Raw genomic sequence first — 18,288 nt, forward strand, 5'->3', positions numbered from 1 at the left:
ACCTTTACGTCAATTTTTTTCTGCATGCCTGAGACTTTTTATTCAAGGCACCTCTATTTTTAATGGGATGTTTTTGAGTTATTTTGATTAATATCCAAGTTTTCTTTAAAAAATAATAATTCATCAAAGGGGGTGTGTCTCATTCTGCAGCTTCTGGCTTTATACCGTTTGCTTCTTGCAAAATGCAAATATCAGTATCAGACTCATACACCCTATGTATTGGTGGATCTTCTTAATCTGACAAATGTGTGTGAATGAACGCCTAAGCTACAATGGAGAAAGCTACCAGGAGACAGGGTTGAGGTTGTGATCCCAATTAAAAGGTAGGTCTTCCTCTTGCTCCTTAAAATGATCTCCCTGTCCAAATAAATCTAGTAGTCAGGGTACTGTTACTGGACTAGGGAGTCCACAGGCTCCTTTCCAACTAATATACTTTAGCTTTATTTTCCTCCTGCATTGGAAGATTGTCTTAAGTGGAGGCTTTTAGAAAACTACGCTCAACATTTTCCACTTCACTCCACTGACATCTGATACATGTACCGTTACCATGACAGGCCAGTTATAGCAACCTCTCATACCTGTGGCTGCAATCACATCTTTGATTGAGGCACTTTTACAATGGGAAGTGGTACTGCAGGAGAAAAGACAGAATAAATCATTACTCTGCAAGGGAACAAGAAATCTGCTTCAACCACAGTGCTCTCCAGTGGCGTTGGCTGGAACTGAAAACATCTCATTATCAGCCACAAAGATAGTAACAAATTTCACTGCTGTACCTTTGGTGGAGAATTTACCTACTGCCCAAAAGACTAATCATGTCAAGGCTTCTTTTGGGTCAGATTCTGATGCTTTGAAAATGCCACTCTTTAAAGTACAGCATGGTAGAGATGACAATGAGCATCAAAATTTAATTGTCCTCCAGACTCAGACAATGAGCTCTACCTGAACCTTCAAAATGTTATTCGCAGAGATTGACATCTCCTGCCCAACTCCCCCTTCTTTGGAGGAAATTAACTACTTAGCCTTAGCCACTAAGAAAGGAGCTGAGGTACTAGAACATCTGTAGGCTACAAAAGAAGTTTGATCCTATCATGGAGATCCTTCAGCAGCTGTGCCTGTGGTGGAACCCCTACAGTCTTTTAATGAGTCATCCCTGTAGACCAATTTAGTGGTATGTATCCTTTCAGTAAGTAGGTAGATAGCCTTGTGCTTTTATTCCAAACATAGGGCTGTAAATTCCTTTCAGCTCACCATTCATGTCTGGTGATCCACTCTTCACATTCAAAAACAAATGTGTTTTTCTCTGCTCCACTATACTGAGAATCAAAATGTCTGGACACCGTGTAGCAAAAACTCTTTGCTTTGGAAGCCTAGCCCTCTGCAGGTTAGATGTTTTGTGCATAGCATCATACATCCACACTTTGTGCAAAAGTGTTACTTTAATAGCTAGTGTTTTCTAGACCATATGAAGGGATGTTTATTTCAGTTGGACAAAGATGGAATCAAAGGAGCTAATCATATCTCAAATTCATGCCGGAGTGGTGAACAGTGGATTACCAGGACAGTTTAAATTACATGCCATTCAATGGTGAGAAGCTTTTTGGAGATAAATCTGACATCCCTTGAATGCTTTAAGTAAAGTAGAGCTACTGGAAGATTTCTGGACTAGTGTCCCTAACAGTCCAGTTCCGTCAGGATTATTACATGCTCTGACAATGTATAAGTGACAGGTACTCCAAGCCAAGGCACACTTCATCGCCTCCCCTCCCACCTCAAAATTCTTTCTCCACAAGAGAGGCAGAGCTGGTTCTATAGAACGCCAAAAGAAGAAGCAACAGCCCCCCTGCCCTATCCTCGTCATGTATTCTCAGTCAGTATTACCACCAAGATTCATGTCCTGCTGATACATGGACAAATCAATGTATTTTAGAAGAACATAGCATTGTACTACTAAGTTCTCCAGGTAGTATGATGTGGTTAGTCTCTCCCCTTTGCTAGAATTCCACCACTCTTTCCTCCATCCCAAGCAGCCCTCATGTATACTTACACAAACATCTTGATAATAAGTGTTCTGTGCAATTAGGAAAATGGACCATAGAAAGAATCCTCCCAAAAAGAAAGGGGGCAAGGATGTTACTCCAATTATTTAGTGGTATACAAAAAGGATAGAGGATGGAGACTGAATTTGTATCTCAGGTATCCCAGTTCTCAACAAAACTGGTGATCCTTTACTACACCTGTGATATTCTATGCCACTTGAGTTTGGGTTGAACCTCAACCTCCAGAAATTGAATCTCGAACATTCCAGCTGTCAGCTTTTCATCGGTGCCATATTGGACGCAACTCTTGAAAATGCATTTCCACCAGAGCATGGATGTGAAACATTCAGAATATGTTTCAAGTGTTTTCTCCTAAGGCCCTTCTTCAGATTGCCCAAGTCCGGATGTCGCTAGGTTTCGTTATGTAGTTTTCTGCTGCTTAAATTGAGACCACTCTAGTTGTATCTCTGAATACAACAGAGCCAACATCTGAATTTGTGTACGAGGAGTTGTTGGGGACAGGCCCTGTCAGTCTACAATGACAGATAGCTACCAAATATCTTTGAATGTGGTCACCCATTTTATCCCCTTCTGCCACAGGTGACAGCGGTAATGGATGTTTCCCTAATGAGATGGGGGCATTTAGTGGATCTATTGGCCTTTGTGGGCATTATAACAATTATCTCCACATCATTGCATAATCAGCAAGCATTGAAGGTTTTTCTGCCTTCATTGCAAGACTTCTGCATATTCTAACAGGTAAAACATAGCCCTCTTTTATGTAAAAAAAACAGGCTTTGCAGGATTGCGTTTTCTTTGTTCAGATGCACTGTGCATTTAGCATTGTGCCTTAGAAAAAAAACAATTCCAATGATAGCCAGTCACTTGTCAGGTGCTCAGTCAAGTGTACCATTCATTGACTGTTACTAAGAGATTTTCAGCCCTCAGAGGGCTGGAAATATCAGTTCACAAGTGGCAAATTGATGTTGAGGTACTCACTTTGGTCTTATAGACCATTGCGGTTGACTGGAAAGAGACCTGTTTACAGTCGTGATGCCAGAAAATTCAGAACCTTGTGCTGCGTCAGAGTGATGGTAATACTCATTGTATCAGAGTGGACAAGAAATTTAGGTACTCTGTGCTATTGTCTCTTGTTGGCCCGCATTAAGCCAGTTTCATCTTAATAGAAACCCTGTTGGGTCACATATGCCACGACTCACATAGTTTCAAAGGATGATGGGGTCACATCCCTGATACACCTGTGTCATCCGTGGTTGGGTTCTGTGGTGAGATGCCGTTGGCATACCAAAGGAAAGCGGAGAGGGCCAACACAACTCAAACACTTACCACACTCACAATACAGGGCTCCGAGGCACAGAGAGGAGGCCATGGCTGAACAGGGTGCCAACTTCACCATTTACAGATCTAATGCAATAAGTGAGATGGAGAAGAAAGGGAGGTCTGCCATATAAAAGCAACGGGAACTATAGGAGGAATACCCCAAAGTATCCAGTCAACAACCCAGGGAGCTAAAGCGCTGGCCTGAGAGTGATGTTACTCAGTCAGGAAGGCTGAAACCACCTTAGAGAGCAGACCACCTTAAGACCTTCCGTAAATAAAGGCACGTCTTTGGGTTTGGGCGTGATCTATCGCACTTCTTCTCCATAGGCCATGAGGTACCTGGAGGATACTCAAGAATGAAACACCACAATGGAAGTGAAAGGACCTGATAAAAACAGCTGTAATGATGGATACATAATCTCCGCAGGAAAAGGGAAAATAGACTTGAGAAAAGAACAAATAATGCATTCTCTTTAGAAAGATAATGCACAGACTTCCTTCTGTGAAATACTGTGTAGTGAAAGAGACTAATAGTGATTGAAGTTTTGAAAGGAATAAAGGCATTACTTTCACTGACTACATGAAGCTAGAGTCATTCTTTTGGTGCACACCAACTTCCCATTATGTGTTGACCTTGAGATGGCCCTGCAAAGAAGATCTCCTTTCACAACAAAAGGAAAGTATAGCAGATTAATTTGCAATTATATTTAATTTATGTAACTATCAAAGCTTCAAATAATATAATCAAAATTCAATGTAACACATATTTAAATTGCTTAATGTCAAATAAAACATATGGTTATACATACTTTTAAAAATTGAAACAATGTGTAACCTATTTTATGAACGTACATTTTAATTATTAATAATTATATAAATATAAAATTAGCAGACATATATATATAACAAAAACATATACCAAATTATATTCGGAAATAAAATTGATACAAAACTAAAAAACTTAAAATAAAACAATACAAATTATGTATTTCTATAAATAAATTAAAAATATTTAAATATTAGCTCCCTAGCTATACAATTGTAGAGAAAGTGTTGGACTCAATAGTAATCAAATTTACAATTGCAACTCCAAAATAAGCAACAGTAGGTTAAGTGTGGGAATTTTGAAGGGTCAGAATAACTATTCCCACTCCAATGTTAGTAAAAAAAAAAAATAAGTATAGAAAGTGTCAAACTTTGGAGGGTCCAAATTTACTATTCCTCCCCAGCTTAAGGAAAAACAGAGAAAGGGTTGGACTTTGAAGGGGTTAGAATGACTATTCCCATTCCAACCTGAACAACAGTAAGGAAGGTGTTGAACTTTGAAAGGGCCACATTTACTATTCACACTCAGCATAAAGAAAAGCAGAAAAAGTGAATGACTATGGAGGGATCAGATAGACTATTCCACCTATTTAACTTTTTCAAAAACACATTTAAATATAAAACAAAATACAAATATGTAAAAACGTATTTAAAATAAAAAAATATTTATTAAAAAGGCATATAATTAAGCTACATTTAAAAAATACAAATGTTATATTACAAATAAAATAAAGTAAATGTAAAAATCTGTAAAATAAATACACGTCCCTTCTCAAACACCCCAAAAACACTAAAAATTACAATTTATAAAATATTTAAAAAAATAAAACATTAACATTAAATTAATTATTAAATAATAGAAGTAAAAATAAAACAGTTAAGAAGTATAAAATCCATGTACACAATTTTGGAAATAAACAAACTGGTCAACCAATTACCAATTACTGTATGGATGGTGTCCTTTACAAGAAAAACTTTGCAGCCCCAAAATATGTTTTTTTCTGACGTATAGTAATCCATGGGGTCTGGGCATTGAAACAATGTTGTGTTGCCCAGCTGGCATATGTTGAGCTGGGGTTTACATCTAGTCAGCCATCTCCCCAGCATTATCCTCTGAAAGATTCACTGCACAGTCCTCTTTTTAGTTTGTATGTTTCTTTGTTGCACCACACAACACACATTCTACAATTTTGACAGTGTGCTGATGAACCAGGTATGTGGCACTGTGCGTGCTCATGCAATCATGGGGTCTCACTTAGTCCTTTTCTTTAGAATCATTCCTTTGGGCCATCTCCATTCCATCACACCCAGACAGCTGGCCCACCATTCTCCACTACCCCATGCTGCAGTTGGCCTTTGTCATTCTCTGATGACTCCAGCAAGTCTCAGATTTTTACAATATTCCTGGATTTTTTGTCTCCATCCAATGAGCCGCTGTCTAGCACCTGTTCCCTCAACCCTTTCAAGAGGAATTCTCCTCTCAAACCGAGCTGGGTGCCTTTTGAGGTCCTTCTCCACTACCCGGTCAGGTCTCTTCAGATGTGTCAAAGAAAATCGTTTGGGCATCATGAATAACTGAGTATAGAGGGAAAAAGGAGCATTATTTAATATTAATAGCCCTCAGCTTGTCTTTAACTTTGCCAAAAGATTTCTTTTGTTTTTGTATGTGGCAAGTCTAATTAGTGAATATCATAATATTCGCAGATTCAGTGTAAGTGAATCCATTGTTCTAGCCACCGCGAGGACTGCGTCCCGCTCTCTATAGTTCTGGCAATGAAGAGGTAGTTCCTTGCAGTGGCTTCCTTGCCAATGTCCGGTGCCCCAGCTCAAAAATAAACCTTGTGGAGAGTTGGTTTGTAAGCATCCACAAGGAAGCCCACTTCTCTAGAAATGTTTGTAGGCTGAGTCCCTCTACCCCCTTTGGGAATCCCACTAAGCATGCTCTTCCCTCCACATATTTGGGATGTTCTTCCAGGATTATAAAGGGTGCGGAAAGGTTGCCCACTTGGTCTTTAGGTCTCAGACTGTGTCTTGTAGTTTGGCATGCAACCTTCTGCCTCTGCCACTCTGTGAACCCAGTCACATAGATCTTGCTGCAGCAGCAGAACACCCAACTCCAACTCCTCTAGCATGAGAGGCCTGAATGGCCTGTAGGATGGTGTCTGTCAAGGTAGTCTCTAGAGATCGTTGTTTGCTCTGTGCTCCCTCAGAGCTCATCACCAGCTCTAGGGCTGGCTTTGTGTACCTGTCCATCTTGGTTTGTGCTCCTTGCGCCATTACTCGATCTTTCAAGATGGCGGCAAGCAAAGTGCAGTGAGGGCAGACCAGGCAAGGAGTCCTCACGCTGACCCAGAGTTCCTCAGCAAAGAGAATGGAGAGTCAAGTGCAGAGAATTCGAGATGGTGCCATAGTCCAACTTTAGTAGTTGCTGAAGTAATGGGCAGGATTCGCAACTGCTCTCCATTTGCCACTCAGTGTGAGAGAGGGAAGATGTCAAAAAAGTGGAGTACGAGTCAGATGGGACGGACCCTGTTCCCACAGTCACAACAGTGAACCTAAGTAAAGGAGCCAAAGTCCCACCCAAACATCTCAAGAGGGTGGGCAGTTTGATTAACCCAATTTCGGGCTCTTAGAGTCTTCTTCATCCTATGGGGTCTCTCTTAGATCAAGGTGTTAATGTGTCCACTGGCCCGCTTACACCAGCAAACCTTCTCCCCTGAATATGGGTAGCATGAGATGCTGGATAGGGCCTCCAATGGGGCCAGACAGGACATCCTTCCGTTCGGGATGTGTACACCTTGAAGTCCGTACTGGGCTCCCACAATCAGGGGCGCAGGAGATCCAACTAGAGGATCCAGCAAAATATTGCCCATGCCACAGGAACCTCCACAAGAGTCAGGCTCACTGATACTGTTCCATCATGGCCTCCCCCAGTTAACCCCACTTTGGGTGCCACTTGGCAGGCGGTAATGCAAGTGGGGGGCAGGGTTGACCCCAAGTGTTCAGTAGCCCAGATAGATCGCGAGCAGCCTCTAGCAATCTGCGTTCAGGCCCACAGCCCATCCTTTCTACTCTTCCCTCTTGTGGAGGGCACTGCCTCTTATTGGGCTCTGAACCGCTGCTCTCGGCCTGTGCACCATCCTTGCACCCCTTTGATCGTGCCGCTGGATGCCATCTTTAAGTCAGGTTACACACTGCTTGACAGGGGAAGACCTCTTCCAGCTCTGCAGACAATGGGCAAAGCAGCAAATATGCCCCCACATATGGGGCACTTGCCTGGGGCTTCAGGAGATTGTAGGCAGATTGCCTACAGGATACCACAGGATGGGGTTTTCTATGGCTGAAACATCCCTACAGTGCGTCTGCCATGTTAATTGAACATGCTACACCCAACTAAACTACTCTTCTAAGGGATCATTTCCAAAACCCCTCTAAGTGCAGAAAGCTGTCCCATTCATTCAGACAGCATGGAAACATTGTATAATCAATTTATTGGAACCATAGGAACCTTATGTAAAGGGATTTTAGGAAGCGGTTACAGACTTTTGAACCATTGTTGCAGGTTCCACAAAACTCGCACAGGCTAAGGTTGATGTTCACTAAAGGGACATTCAACTTAATGACTACTTTCCTTTCTGTAGCGATCGTATCTCGGCTCAATATTGTGGTCTCACTAAAACAGACACTGCCCTTGCCAACCAGACTCTGAACATCTGGTGTTACTGTTTGGATTGCATCAGGAGTTCCTGTTTTTGTCTCCATAAAGAGCCCTATTCTTTCTACCTTACTCCTGGATTGGCATGGCAATGTTTACTGCAAGGAATGATCTTGCCTGGAATGCTCAACGCACCACGTGTCTGTATAACTCAACATTGAAAGTAGTGTGCAAAACAAAACCTAATTTTAAAGGCTCATAAAGGCCTATCTAACAGGTGTTTACAGTCGTGGTCAGTGTGCTCGGTTTCCAGGCAAATCCGTATCTCAGAAAATCCAACTTGAATGCTACTCCTCACTTAAACCACACCCCCACTTCAATGAATAAGCTTCTCTCTGTTCGTGAGTGTCTGGCCCTGCAGGGAATTTTTCCATTCTAACTCCCTGAAATGGCAAAGTGAAACCCGGAAGTTCCTATCTATGATTCATCTGCAGGCAGCTTTTACATTCTAACATGTCCTAGGTAGCTCTGCTCAATTCAGCTATGCTCCTCTGCTGTTTCGGACAGCCTTGGAGAAATGTGCCCAGCAGTGCCATGCTGACACCTTGCTCATTATAAGAAAGAGTTACAGCTGTACCTTCCTGCATCCAATTCGCCATTAAACTGCTGCAGACCTATCTGGTCTCTATTGGACACCTTCATTTACATCTTTATTTCATCATTGTGAGTGTTCAACTGTAAATGTATAATCCCACTCAGGCTTAATCCCCAAAGGCAGCTGATAAACCGGTGTCATATCTGCAAATAAGCCATGCCCAGCTCTAAGTGATTTAAGGAGGAGAAAAACAAAGCAAAACAAAAGTGGCTCCCTTGAAACTAGCATGCTCAGGGATGCCTACCTAGATAGAAAGATCACTGAAGCAAACAAAACAAGTGATGGGTGGGATGCTTGCATTAATCCCATCCACTGGTAATTACTGAGGCCGTATCCTAGCCCATTGTGTTTTTTGGCCAATGTGCCATCTCAGATTAGACCCAGCCATATGCAAATCAGCCTTGATCCTGCTCCAGTAGGGACAGTCCTGCCCAAACTGTGCCAGGTTTGCCCTAGTTGGGGCTCTTTAGCCAGGTGCAACTTTATTCCAGTGTCACAGTGAGCACCGGACCCAAGTCTAGACATACCCATAGCACTAAAATAAACAAAAGAGTGAAGCAATGGATGTTTGAATGATACTCAGCCACTGGTTACTACTCAGGGTCATTTAAAAAAGTAAACATACAGTACACAAAAAAGTTAAAATGGATTCTACATTGCAAGAGTTAGATTGAGACTAGCTAGAAGACACACAAGTGAAAACCTTCCTGCTCATTTCGCCATCAATGGCTAATTCGGGTACTGTGGTACCACCCTTGGAAGTCTTGCTCAATTTAGGGTAAAAGATAAAAGGTTCCCATAAAAGAGAAACAAGGAGCTGACATTTTAGGAAGGATTAAAACAGTAACATATGCCACCATATCTATGACACCCATACATGTAAAAAGTGCTTAGAGAACACACAGTTAAACCTAATAAAGCTATGGTTTTCAACAAACCCCATGTTTTGCCTGCCACAAGCTACCAAAACAGATCATAATGTTGCTTATATGCTACTTAGAAACTGCTAATCTTTGACATTTCCACCTTTGAAGGTGGCACTCTGTGGTAAAAGGTAAGCAAAATGGGTTCATTTCCCCCTCCTTGAGGATAGTAACTGCTTTTACCATTACCAATGCAGGTGAATGCAGTCCATTTATATTGTTCCTCTGTATTTCTCTACTTACTCTTTCCACTCGAACTTTGCAAGACCTTTCTGCAGTAGTTTTCCAAAGAGTAAACCGGTCACATTTTCTATTGTTTGATTGACATTCATTGAAACACAAGCTTTGGCTTGGGGTATTGCTGGCTTTCTAATGTGCCTCCTACTAATTATTGTGGCACATTAGTCACTTACCTGAAAGTCCCCATTTTCACAAATACCTCCATTTTTAACCTTGCATCGATACATACTTATGATTGGAAATTACAAAGTCTTGCAACTGTCGCCAGACGGTTATGTGAGCATCACTAGAGAGGGGCTTTGGCTCTGCCCACAAGTTGGGAGCCAGGAGTATATGTTTTGAATGGGCAGAAAGTGTGTGCCTACAAATAAAGTGCTTTCCCTCCACGCAGCTGTGATCATTTTGTTTATTTAGCCAGCTTCCTGAGCTTGACCTTTCAAGGGCAAACACATGACAGTGTAATGCTGCATGAGTTTCTTAGATAACTAGATCATTTATGATGTTTGTCTTTCTCTTGCAGAAGCACAGATGAGAGGAAGGCATCCATGAGAAATGTATACCATTCCACATGTTGTTGAACTTGTGTGTGTTTTATTGAGATTGGGTCAGACGGTGATTGCAAGAATGAGTCAGTGGATGGATAAAATGATTTATGAATGCAAAGATGAGTGACAGAGTAAATGTATTGAGTGCCTAATTCCATTAGTGACAAAAGAGGCACTTTCATTCACAAGCTAGACCTATTGGCATTGACAGTGCATGTTTATATTTTTTTCTCCACAAAAAATATGTCTCCCAGTGGAGAAACCCTTCTCCAACTTCCTCACCAGTTTTGACGAGTCCTCCCTTCCCCTTCACACCGTCAATGGATTTTATTCCTGCCCTTGAAAGGAGTAAATCCGTCAACATTATTTGTAGGAATATGGTTTGTGAATACCGACAAATATGTGAGTTTTAGAGGTGTGAGAAGGCTTTACTACACACCTCTTGCATAGTTTCCCAATATTGACTTTTTGGTAGTTGTTTGAATTTCCTGCTTTTCTTACATCTACATTAAAACCGTTTTCCACAGACATTGGGTGACTGTGAGCAATCTTTTTTTCTTTCTCAAAACAGCTTAAAAGCACAAAATCCTGATTTCAACACAAAAACTCATTTGCAGAAAATGTTGGGAACTACGGGTGGTATTTGTAATATTCATGAAAATTAGGGTAAATTAGTCAGAGAAAAAATTTGCACTGGCCTAGTAAGTTGGTGAGTGTTCAGAAAACTGTCCTTGAACACCCATTTAAACGGATTGGATGCAATCACGAGTAAACAAACCTATGTGAAAGTAAATCCTATTACCAGTTCAACCAACACCAATGTATGGGAATTACAAATCCGCTGTTACTCTTGTCGAAAGGCTATTTGTTTCTACAATTTGAACTTTCAACTGCAAATAACGCTCTTTTCGTGAACAGTTTTATTTATGATAAAAATGATAAAATGCCTATCAAATGTAGAGGTTGCCGTAGAAAGCTGTCAAACGTGCTGGTTTCTCCAAATGTTTGATTCTCACAAATGAAGGGACACGTAGCGCAAAAGATAAAGACAACCAAATATGGATCATCAATATGGCTACCCCATTAGACAAGAATACATAACTCCTAACAAAAACCCAATATCACTCACCTCCTAACCACCACTGAAAATATCAACATAGCAACTCTTGGATTGACCACAGCTACACTGAGGTGAGAAATGGATACATGGTGTCAAAGGAGAAACTCCTATAACATAGGTTCTAAAACCTAAGCTAGAACAGATAAAACCCCTCCTCCCTCTACGCACTTGTTCCCTCCACCAATTGGAAAGCAGCAGACACCCATACCAGTGTTTCTGACACCTTGGGAAAGCATCAGCCATTGTCTGTCTATATCAAAAATGTTCTTTGCCCCTATTTTTCACCTTCTGTATGGCACGGTGGCAGAGAGACATGCCTCTTCTTTCAATTGTATCATGTTTTTTATACTCTGTGTATCCGTCTCCATTGTTGTGTTGACCTGCTTCAATCAGGGCCTTCTTCTTTCATAGTCACTGTCTGGTGTATGTAGATTGCATGGAGGATCTTAACTCTGTCTGTCACATAACCAGGTTTGCAATAATTTTCCCTTCCAATGCAACATTATTTTTATTACTTTATTAAGCCTGCATGCCTTGCACACCACATCACATAACTTCAGAAAGTCTTTTGAAAATGGACCTCTCCAGGAATATTGGGCATTTTTTTGTCTCAAGTCATGCGTTTTCTCAATTGCTTAACTCGTTATTTGAGAAGCAACACCGACTACACCTTCTCTGAAGTCTTTTTGGCTTGCAACTTCACCATATAAATCCACCACTTCAGATCCCACTTGAATGACTGTTGTTGTCCTGTCTCAGAGGCCATTATCTTCTTATCAAGAGCACATATCCATTGATTCATGTATCTCCTCAATTGAATTCACTTTTCTCTCAATTTTATTGGTATTGTGCGGAAGGTCCGTTTAATCAGCCATTATTTTGAAGAGGCGCTGCCCACTAATTTTGGTAGTCTTGTGGCATAGTGCGTCACTCACAGGCATCAGAGGCAGAGAACTTGGTTAAATAAAGCTCTTACTTTCTCAGTTGTTTTTTTCTTTAGCCTAACTTAGTAATCTCTCTCATGATGAGGAGCATCTGACAGCCCAGCTTCCTTTCCTGTCCTGAAGCCACAGAACAGTGAGGAAACAGGAAGTAGTGCAGGTGGCCCAGGTACTCTGCCCATCCTTGTCTGAATTTGTATTCTCTCCCCTCCTTTGAATGTGCTGTTCATGGTAGGAGACCTGACTCCCTCTAAGTCACGGCTCCGGGATCAAACAGGAAGGAGCCGTGCCATGGCACCTATATTCTTTTACCTAATGAACATGTTTTCATGGAGTGAATATAAAGGTTGTTTGCCATCTAATATTCAGTTGTCTTTTAGGAAAGTTGACTAAAGTGAGAATTTAGGGTTGGGCTTGTGTGCTTATTTTCTTCCATCACTGATAATAATGCCCAGAAGGGAGAACCCTCAAGTAGGCAGGTAGAGAATGATTATGAACGTAGTTTGAGACATTACAGTTAAATATAATTGAGTTCCTAGAACTCAAAGAAGTCTTGGCAGAATCAACTGATACCCTGTGGCCATCTTGTAATGTGTATATGAGAGGAGTGGCTGCTGTGTGAGGCATGCCTAAAAAACAACAGAAGAAGGGAAGTTTATATTTAGCATGAGAAAGAGTAAGAGCAATTCCCTAGTTCAAGAGTTAACCAAGGCTAAATATACATTCTATAAGAAACTCAGTGTGTTTGGCAGACAGGATGAGTTCTCCTTTCTCATCCTGGGCGCTGCAAATAGTTGAAAAGGCCTGGGGAGTTCTAGCGGTGCATATTAAGAAGAAGTAAGCAATGACAAGAGCCCTTGCTCTTCCTAGCTGTAATTGAAGAGCTGTGCTTTAAACGATAAAGCTCATTAAGGAATTAGTACATTTTTAAAGAGTACTTTATTAACTCAATGATATACTAGACATGTGAAATACTAGCCATGTCAAGGAAGAGTTGTTGGTGTTTTAAATGTAGCTGCCATAGTTTGAAGGAGCAGTCAGAGTTACTTTGGAGTTTTTGATCCCAGGAAGTTCTTTTCTGCAACTATAAGACAGTCAACAATCATGGAAGAATTCAACTAAAATAGTATGTTTCCATATCAAGTATGATATACATATGCCTATCTTTATCAATATCAAATAAAATCATGATCACCTTAATGGAAGGGAGATTGTATATGGTAATAATGAGTATATTAAATGAAACATAAACATATTTGTGTTAGGTAGGCCCTTCAAGGACAATGTTCTGCTATGCTCTGACACATAAGAGACTCAATAAAGGTTGTGTTTATGTTCTTTAATAGACAGAGGAAAAGCATTTGTGAGGGAAGAATACGGAAACCTATTTACAACAATGATTAGCTCCAAAATTGTCCAGAAACATAATAATAGAATTGGATCCTTAAATGGTAATCTATATGCTAGGATTCACTTTGGACCCTTTTGATCTTCGAAGGAGCATGAAACATCAATGTCATCTGTGGCATTGACTTTAATGATAACACTATAGCCAGTACTGAGTGTAATCCGAGGCATAGATTAAGTGATTGCAAGAGAGGGAATGAAATTGCTTGGTTTGCCATTATCTATAGATTAATTGAAAACTGTTAGGACTGTCAGATACATTGTCTTCCAGCTCAAGCAAAGCAGTCTGACTTTTGACTATCTCTTAGGTTTGACCTAATAAATGGCCTCAAGCAGATGAAAGAAAAACCTACAACAATGAAAAAAGCACGCACCATTATTGTCATAAAGGTGCAGACCAATGCTGGCATTTTGCACAGGGAAGGATATTTTTTTCCTATGGGGTAATAAGTTATTCACCTTGGATATTTATATTTGATGGTATTTTCATAAGGTGTATTTCTACATACAATGATTGTAAGCAGAATGGCGGTATTTTCTTTTTAAAACGTGAGACTTTTCTTTTGATATTTTATTGCTAGAAACATTTCCGGTTGAATGTACATTATTTTCAGCTTGGGAAATGTTTAGTTGGGCAAATAATGTCTAGGTAGTTACAACTAACTAAATAAATCTAAATATACCAATAATGTGTGGGTACATCAAATTAAACCAATATTGGATTTGCTGGTTTTCAATGCTTGTTTTATTGTAATATTTAGAAAAGAAAATATACAGTCATTACTTTTTCCTTTATTAATGTTATTTATTGAAGGTATGGATAATACTTTGTAGAGGGTTTTTCTGTAGTACCTACAACATGTATCTCCTAGACCTTTTAAAGCCTGGCATATATAAAATATGAAATAACCCACACCTGCTTATTGCATGCCATGTTTTACAACAAATGGTTAATGGTATCATGATATTTTGGTAATGGGTTAAAATGTGATTTTTAAATCCATTTAAATCAGATTTTCAAATTCTTTGGCTAACATCTTAATGTGCTTCTAATGCAAATTAAACATAGTTTTGTATTTAAATTGCAGAAAATATATGGTAGTCTGACGGTTTTTCTACTTTGAAGTTGACACCTGTTTCTGCTCTTTAATTCATGTACTGTTGGTTAAAATGTTTACTTTGTGAAATGATATTTGCACTCAAGGCTTTCCTAAAATACTGCAGGATACTACTTCTTTAAGTTGATCTTATTTCTTACAGATGAATGATGCAATGGGATTTGAGTTACCATGGGTGTATTTTGTCAGTCTCGTCATCTTTGGGTCTTTTTTCGTGCTTAATCTTGTGCTTGGTGTATTGAGCGGGTAAGCATACACCTTCTTCATCATGAAAAAGGGGTCCTGCTTTCAGTTGCCACAAGAAAACAGGTTGTACAGTACAGCAAAGAGCTATTTTGGGAAACCCTTCTACAGCGATCATCAGTTCTAACACATTTGTGACCAGATCATTTGAAATTGTTATTTTGTCTGTAGAAATTACTGAAAAAGCAACATTGCATTTCCAAATAAGTGCTGTACAAAATGGTATTTTTACTAGCAATATAAGCATACACTAAATTCTAACTATGATTAGGCCTATGATAATAGCCACAATGTTACAAATGCCTATTTTACTTATTTTCACTATAAAATGGCGAGTTTTAGGTATAAATGTAAATAGGCTAATGGGAGTAAATATAATAAAAACTCTTCTAAGCAATTATGAAATTATTCTAGTATCAAAGAGTCCTACTTGTTTAATCTTTTACAAGGCAAATTCTGAAAGCAAATCTAATGTAGTCACCTAAAAATATCAAATATAAAATGGAACGGTAAGTACTGGTTGTTTGCTCAGCAAAGTGGAGTATAGGGTTGATTGTAATAAAAATAAACCTGTTTAATTTGGCAACTGCAAAATGGGCCCTGAAATGTATTCAGTTGTTTAATCATAACTCATGTCCTTACATTTTACAGGTAAATGATGCAATAGGATGTGAATGGCCATGGGTCTATTTTGTTAGTCTTATCATCCTTGGGTCATTTTTCGTTCTTAACCTGGTTCTTGGTGTACTTAGTGGGTAAGCTGTTGAATTATCATTGCATAATCCACTGCTGTGTGAAGACGGCCTCTTGCTTTGTTTGCATGCACTTTGAGTTCTTTCACTTTACTACTTGCCTTTAGGTTTTTTATTGCAGTGTGTGTTTGCCTTTGACTTTATTTGGTTAGAGTATGTGTACAATGCTACTCACTAAATAAGGTTCTTAATCATATATCACTCAATGCTTTTTGTTTTTCATTTTCTATTCATTGTAGATTTTGAAGTAAAGATGTTCTATATACAGAGTGGTGTGATTACCTGTATTCCCAATCACTCCCCTAAAAATACATGAATATTAGAACAATCATTTTACATATAACTATTTTTCTCAATTTATATTTACAGTTTACTCTTTAATTTGTAAGTAGTTATTTAGATCTTCCCAAATATCACTAATCTTTAGGTTGAGAGGTGTACGGATACAGTTTGCCATTTAAGGGACTCAGCGGTTTGACTAAACATACTTAGCTTAGGATTCATTGTCTCAGTCTAGATAGTCCCAAGTGGCAAGGCACTCTTCAGAGAAAATGTGTGAAACATTAAGCTTAACAACATGGCTAACAAGTTTAGAACGTTAAGACCCAAACTAGATTTAATAAAAAATTGTAACTTTATGAAGCAGATCTAAAAAAAACTGTGCAAAATTTGAAAAAATAAAGCAACAAGAAAATAATTAGTTTTCCCACAACCTGCCTTGAGGATAGAGGTGTACAGAGATTGCCCATTCAATAGGAAACGTCCATCTACATGAACATCTCACACAGGACAGAAATGCTATGCAAATTTAGTTACATTGATTTGCTGCACAGTGCTCTTTTGTTTGAGATGCTATAAAAAACATTCTAAGGAGTTTTCCAGGGTATAGTAATCATCACAGTCAATTTCATACTGCCTGAACCTTTTAGCAAAATAATTGTAGGATCACCATCTAACAACACAGTTCCACTCTGTCATTTTTTAGCACCCTCAGGTCATAAGACAACTTTACAAGAAGGACCCACCAGATCTAAGAACACACATCTTATCAACTGCATATTCACTAACAGTTCAACTTGATTCAGGAACCTGGTTATTCAGCATCATCCTCTGGCTCCACAATGTATGCAGCGTCCCAGGGACAGAGATTGAACTCAGTATAGAAACACTCCTTTCACTCTCACTGAAACAGGTAGTAGAAGGTCCACTTGCAGCACACATTGAGAGGTGTATATACCTGACAAGTTCTAAAATGTCAGTGGTTTAAGCAAGGTTTTTTAAAAAATCAAACCTATTTTCATGTGACCCTAAGCCAGTTTTAAGGTATTCCCAGATTCCATACACTCTTCCAATTTTGAGCATGCAGTTCCAGTTTTTAGTGTTGTGAACATTGCCCTAGTGTGCTTTGTATTTAACAATCCAAAATGCAAGATGACAATTCTATAATTCAAAACCTCTCTTGCCCCTAATTCCACACACCAGTCGCATTTGACTTCAAAGCAACCTCAACACCATGTCCCAGCACTATTATTGGAAGACGTCATAGTCAGTGTAGATTTTGGGCCTGATGAATCCATCCACAAGAAAATACTCATGTGTGATATTCTATATTCAACTGCAGATGTCCAAGTAGTACTACCAAGTCATCTTCCCTCTGCTCTTACACATTATTTTGTGCTAACTGTGGAATTTTTACTGCAATGTCTAGAACTTCCTACAGAGAACTGGAACTCTGTCAGGGGTCACTGTTTTTCCTAGCAAACTACTTAAAAATGTACATATGTAATTCCAATGTGTCTGTATATTTGGACATGTTATCATCATATGAATCCATATCCCTTGTCCTAAACATCTTGGGCATTGATTAGATATAGTTGGGCTTTGTTGGTGGAGAAAATGAGGCATAGAATACACAAACCATTGCACAAATAAATCCATTCAATTCAAATTAGCCCCTGAAGTGCTTTATTGCAATGAACTGAAGCTTCTTTCATGCTCTCCTTGTTCGTCTTAGGGCTCATCTACAATTTCCCTCTGTCTTTTATTTTTCTTATTGTTCCATCTAACCCATTGACCTGAGCCCTGAAATCTAGGCTTTTCTGTGAATAAGGTTTCAGCTATGAAAGAGTATTTCCAGTTTCTAAGATGGGTAAGTTGTGTATTTTAGCAGAACTTTGACTATGCGAACACCCATACCATCCAATTTGAGTTTTAATTTTGCTGCATTCTCATTCCCTTGTGATGAGATTCCCATTTTTGATCCTGCTATCTATTATCGCCATCCCTTGTTTTACCCAACAATGTATTTTTGTAGGTTCTATTTATCACAGACCACCTCTAATGGAGTCTCTGCATAAGAATAAGAAATGCATAATCTTTTAATCAACTGTGTATAACGTGATAAAAACGTGTAATGACTGATGTCGTCCACTTTGGGTTGTATGATTTTTGTTTTAGAAAAAACGAATGATTTTTTTTCTCCTT

The 18,288-nt window shown here is 39.3% G+C and overlaps 1 protein-coding gene across 2 annotated transcripts in view; it reads left to right on the forward strand.

The window, feature by feature from the left end:
• The window catches only part of CACNA1D (calcium voltage-gated channel subunit alpha1 D), a 1,031,608-nt gene that overhangs the window by 250,913 nt on the left and 762,407 nt on the right, over positions 1-18,288 (forward strand). For both annotated transcript variants that reach the window (XM_085624624.1, XM_085624625.1), the window contains exon 8: positions 14,952-15,055. In XM_085624624.1, coding sequence (XP_085480750.1) covers positions 14,952-15,055 — 104 coding nt within the window. The remainder of the gene's footprint in view (positions 1-14,951; positions 15,056-18,288) is intronic.

This window comes from Triturus cristatus, chromosome 9 (assembly GCF_964204655.1).
Source record: "Triturus cristatus chromosome 9, aTriCri1.1, whole genome shotgun sequence".
Classification (NCBI taxonomy): Eukaryota; Metazoa; Chordata; class Amphibia; order Caudata; family Salamandridae; genus Triturus; species Triturus cristatus.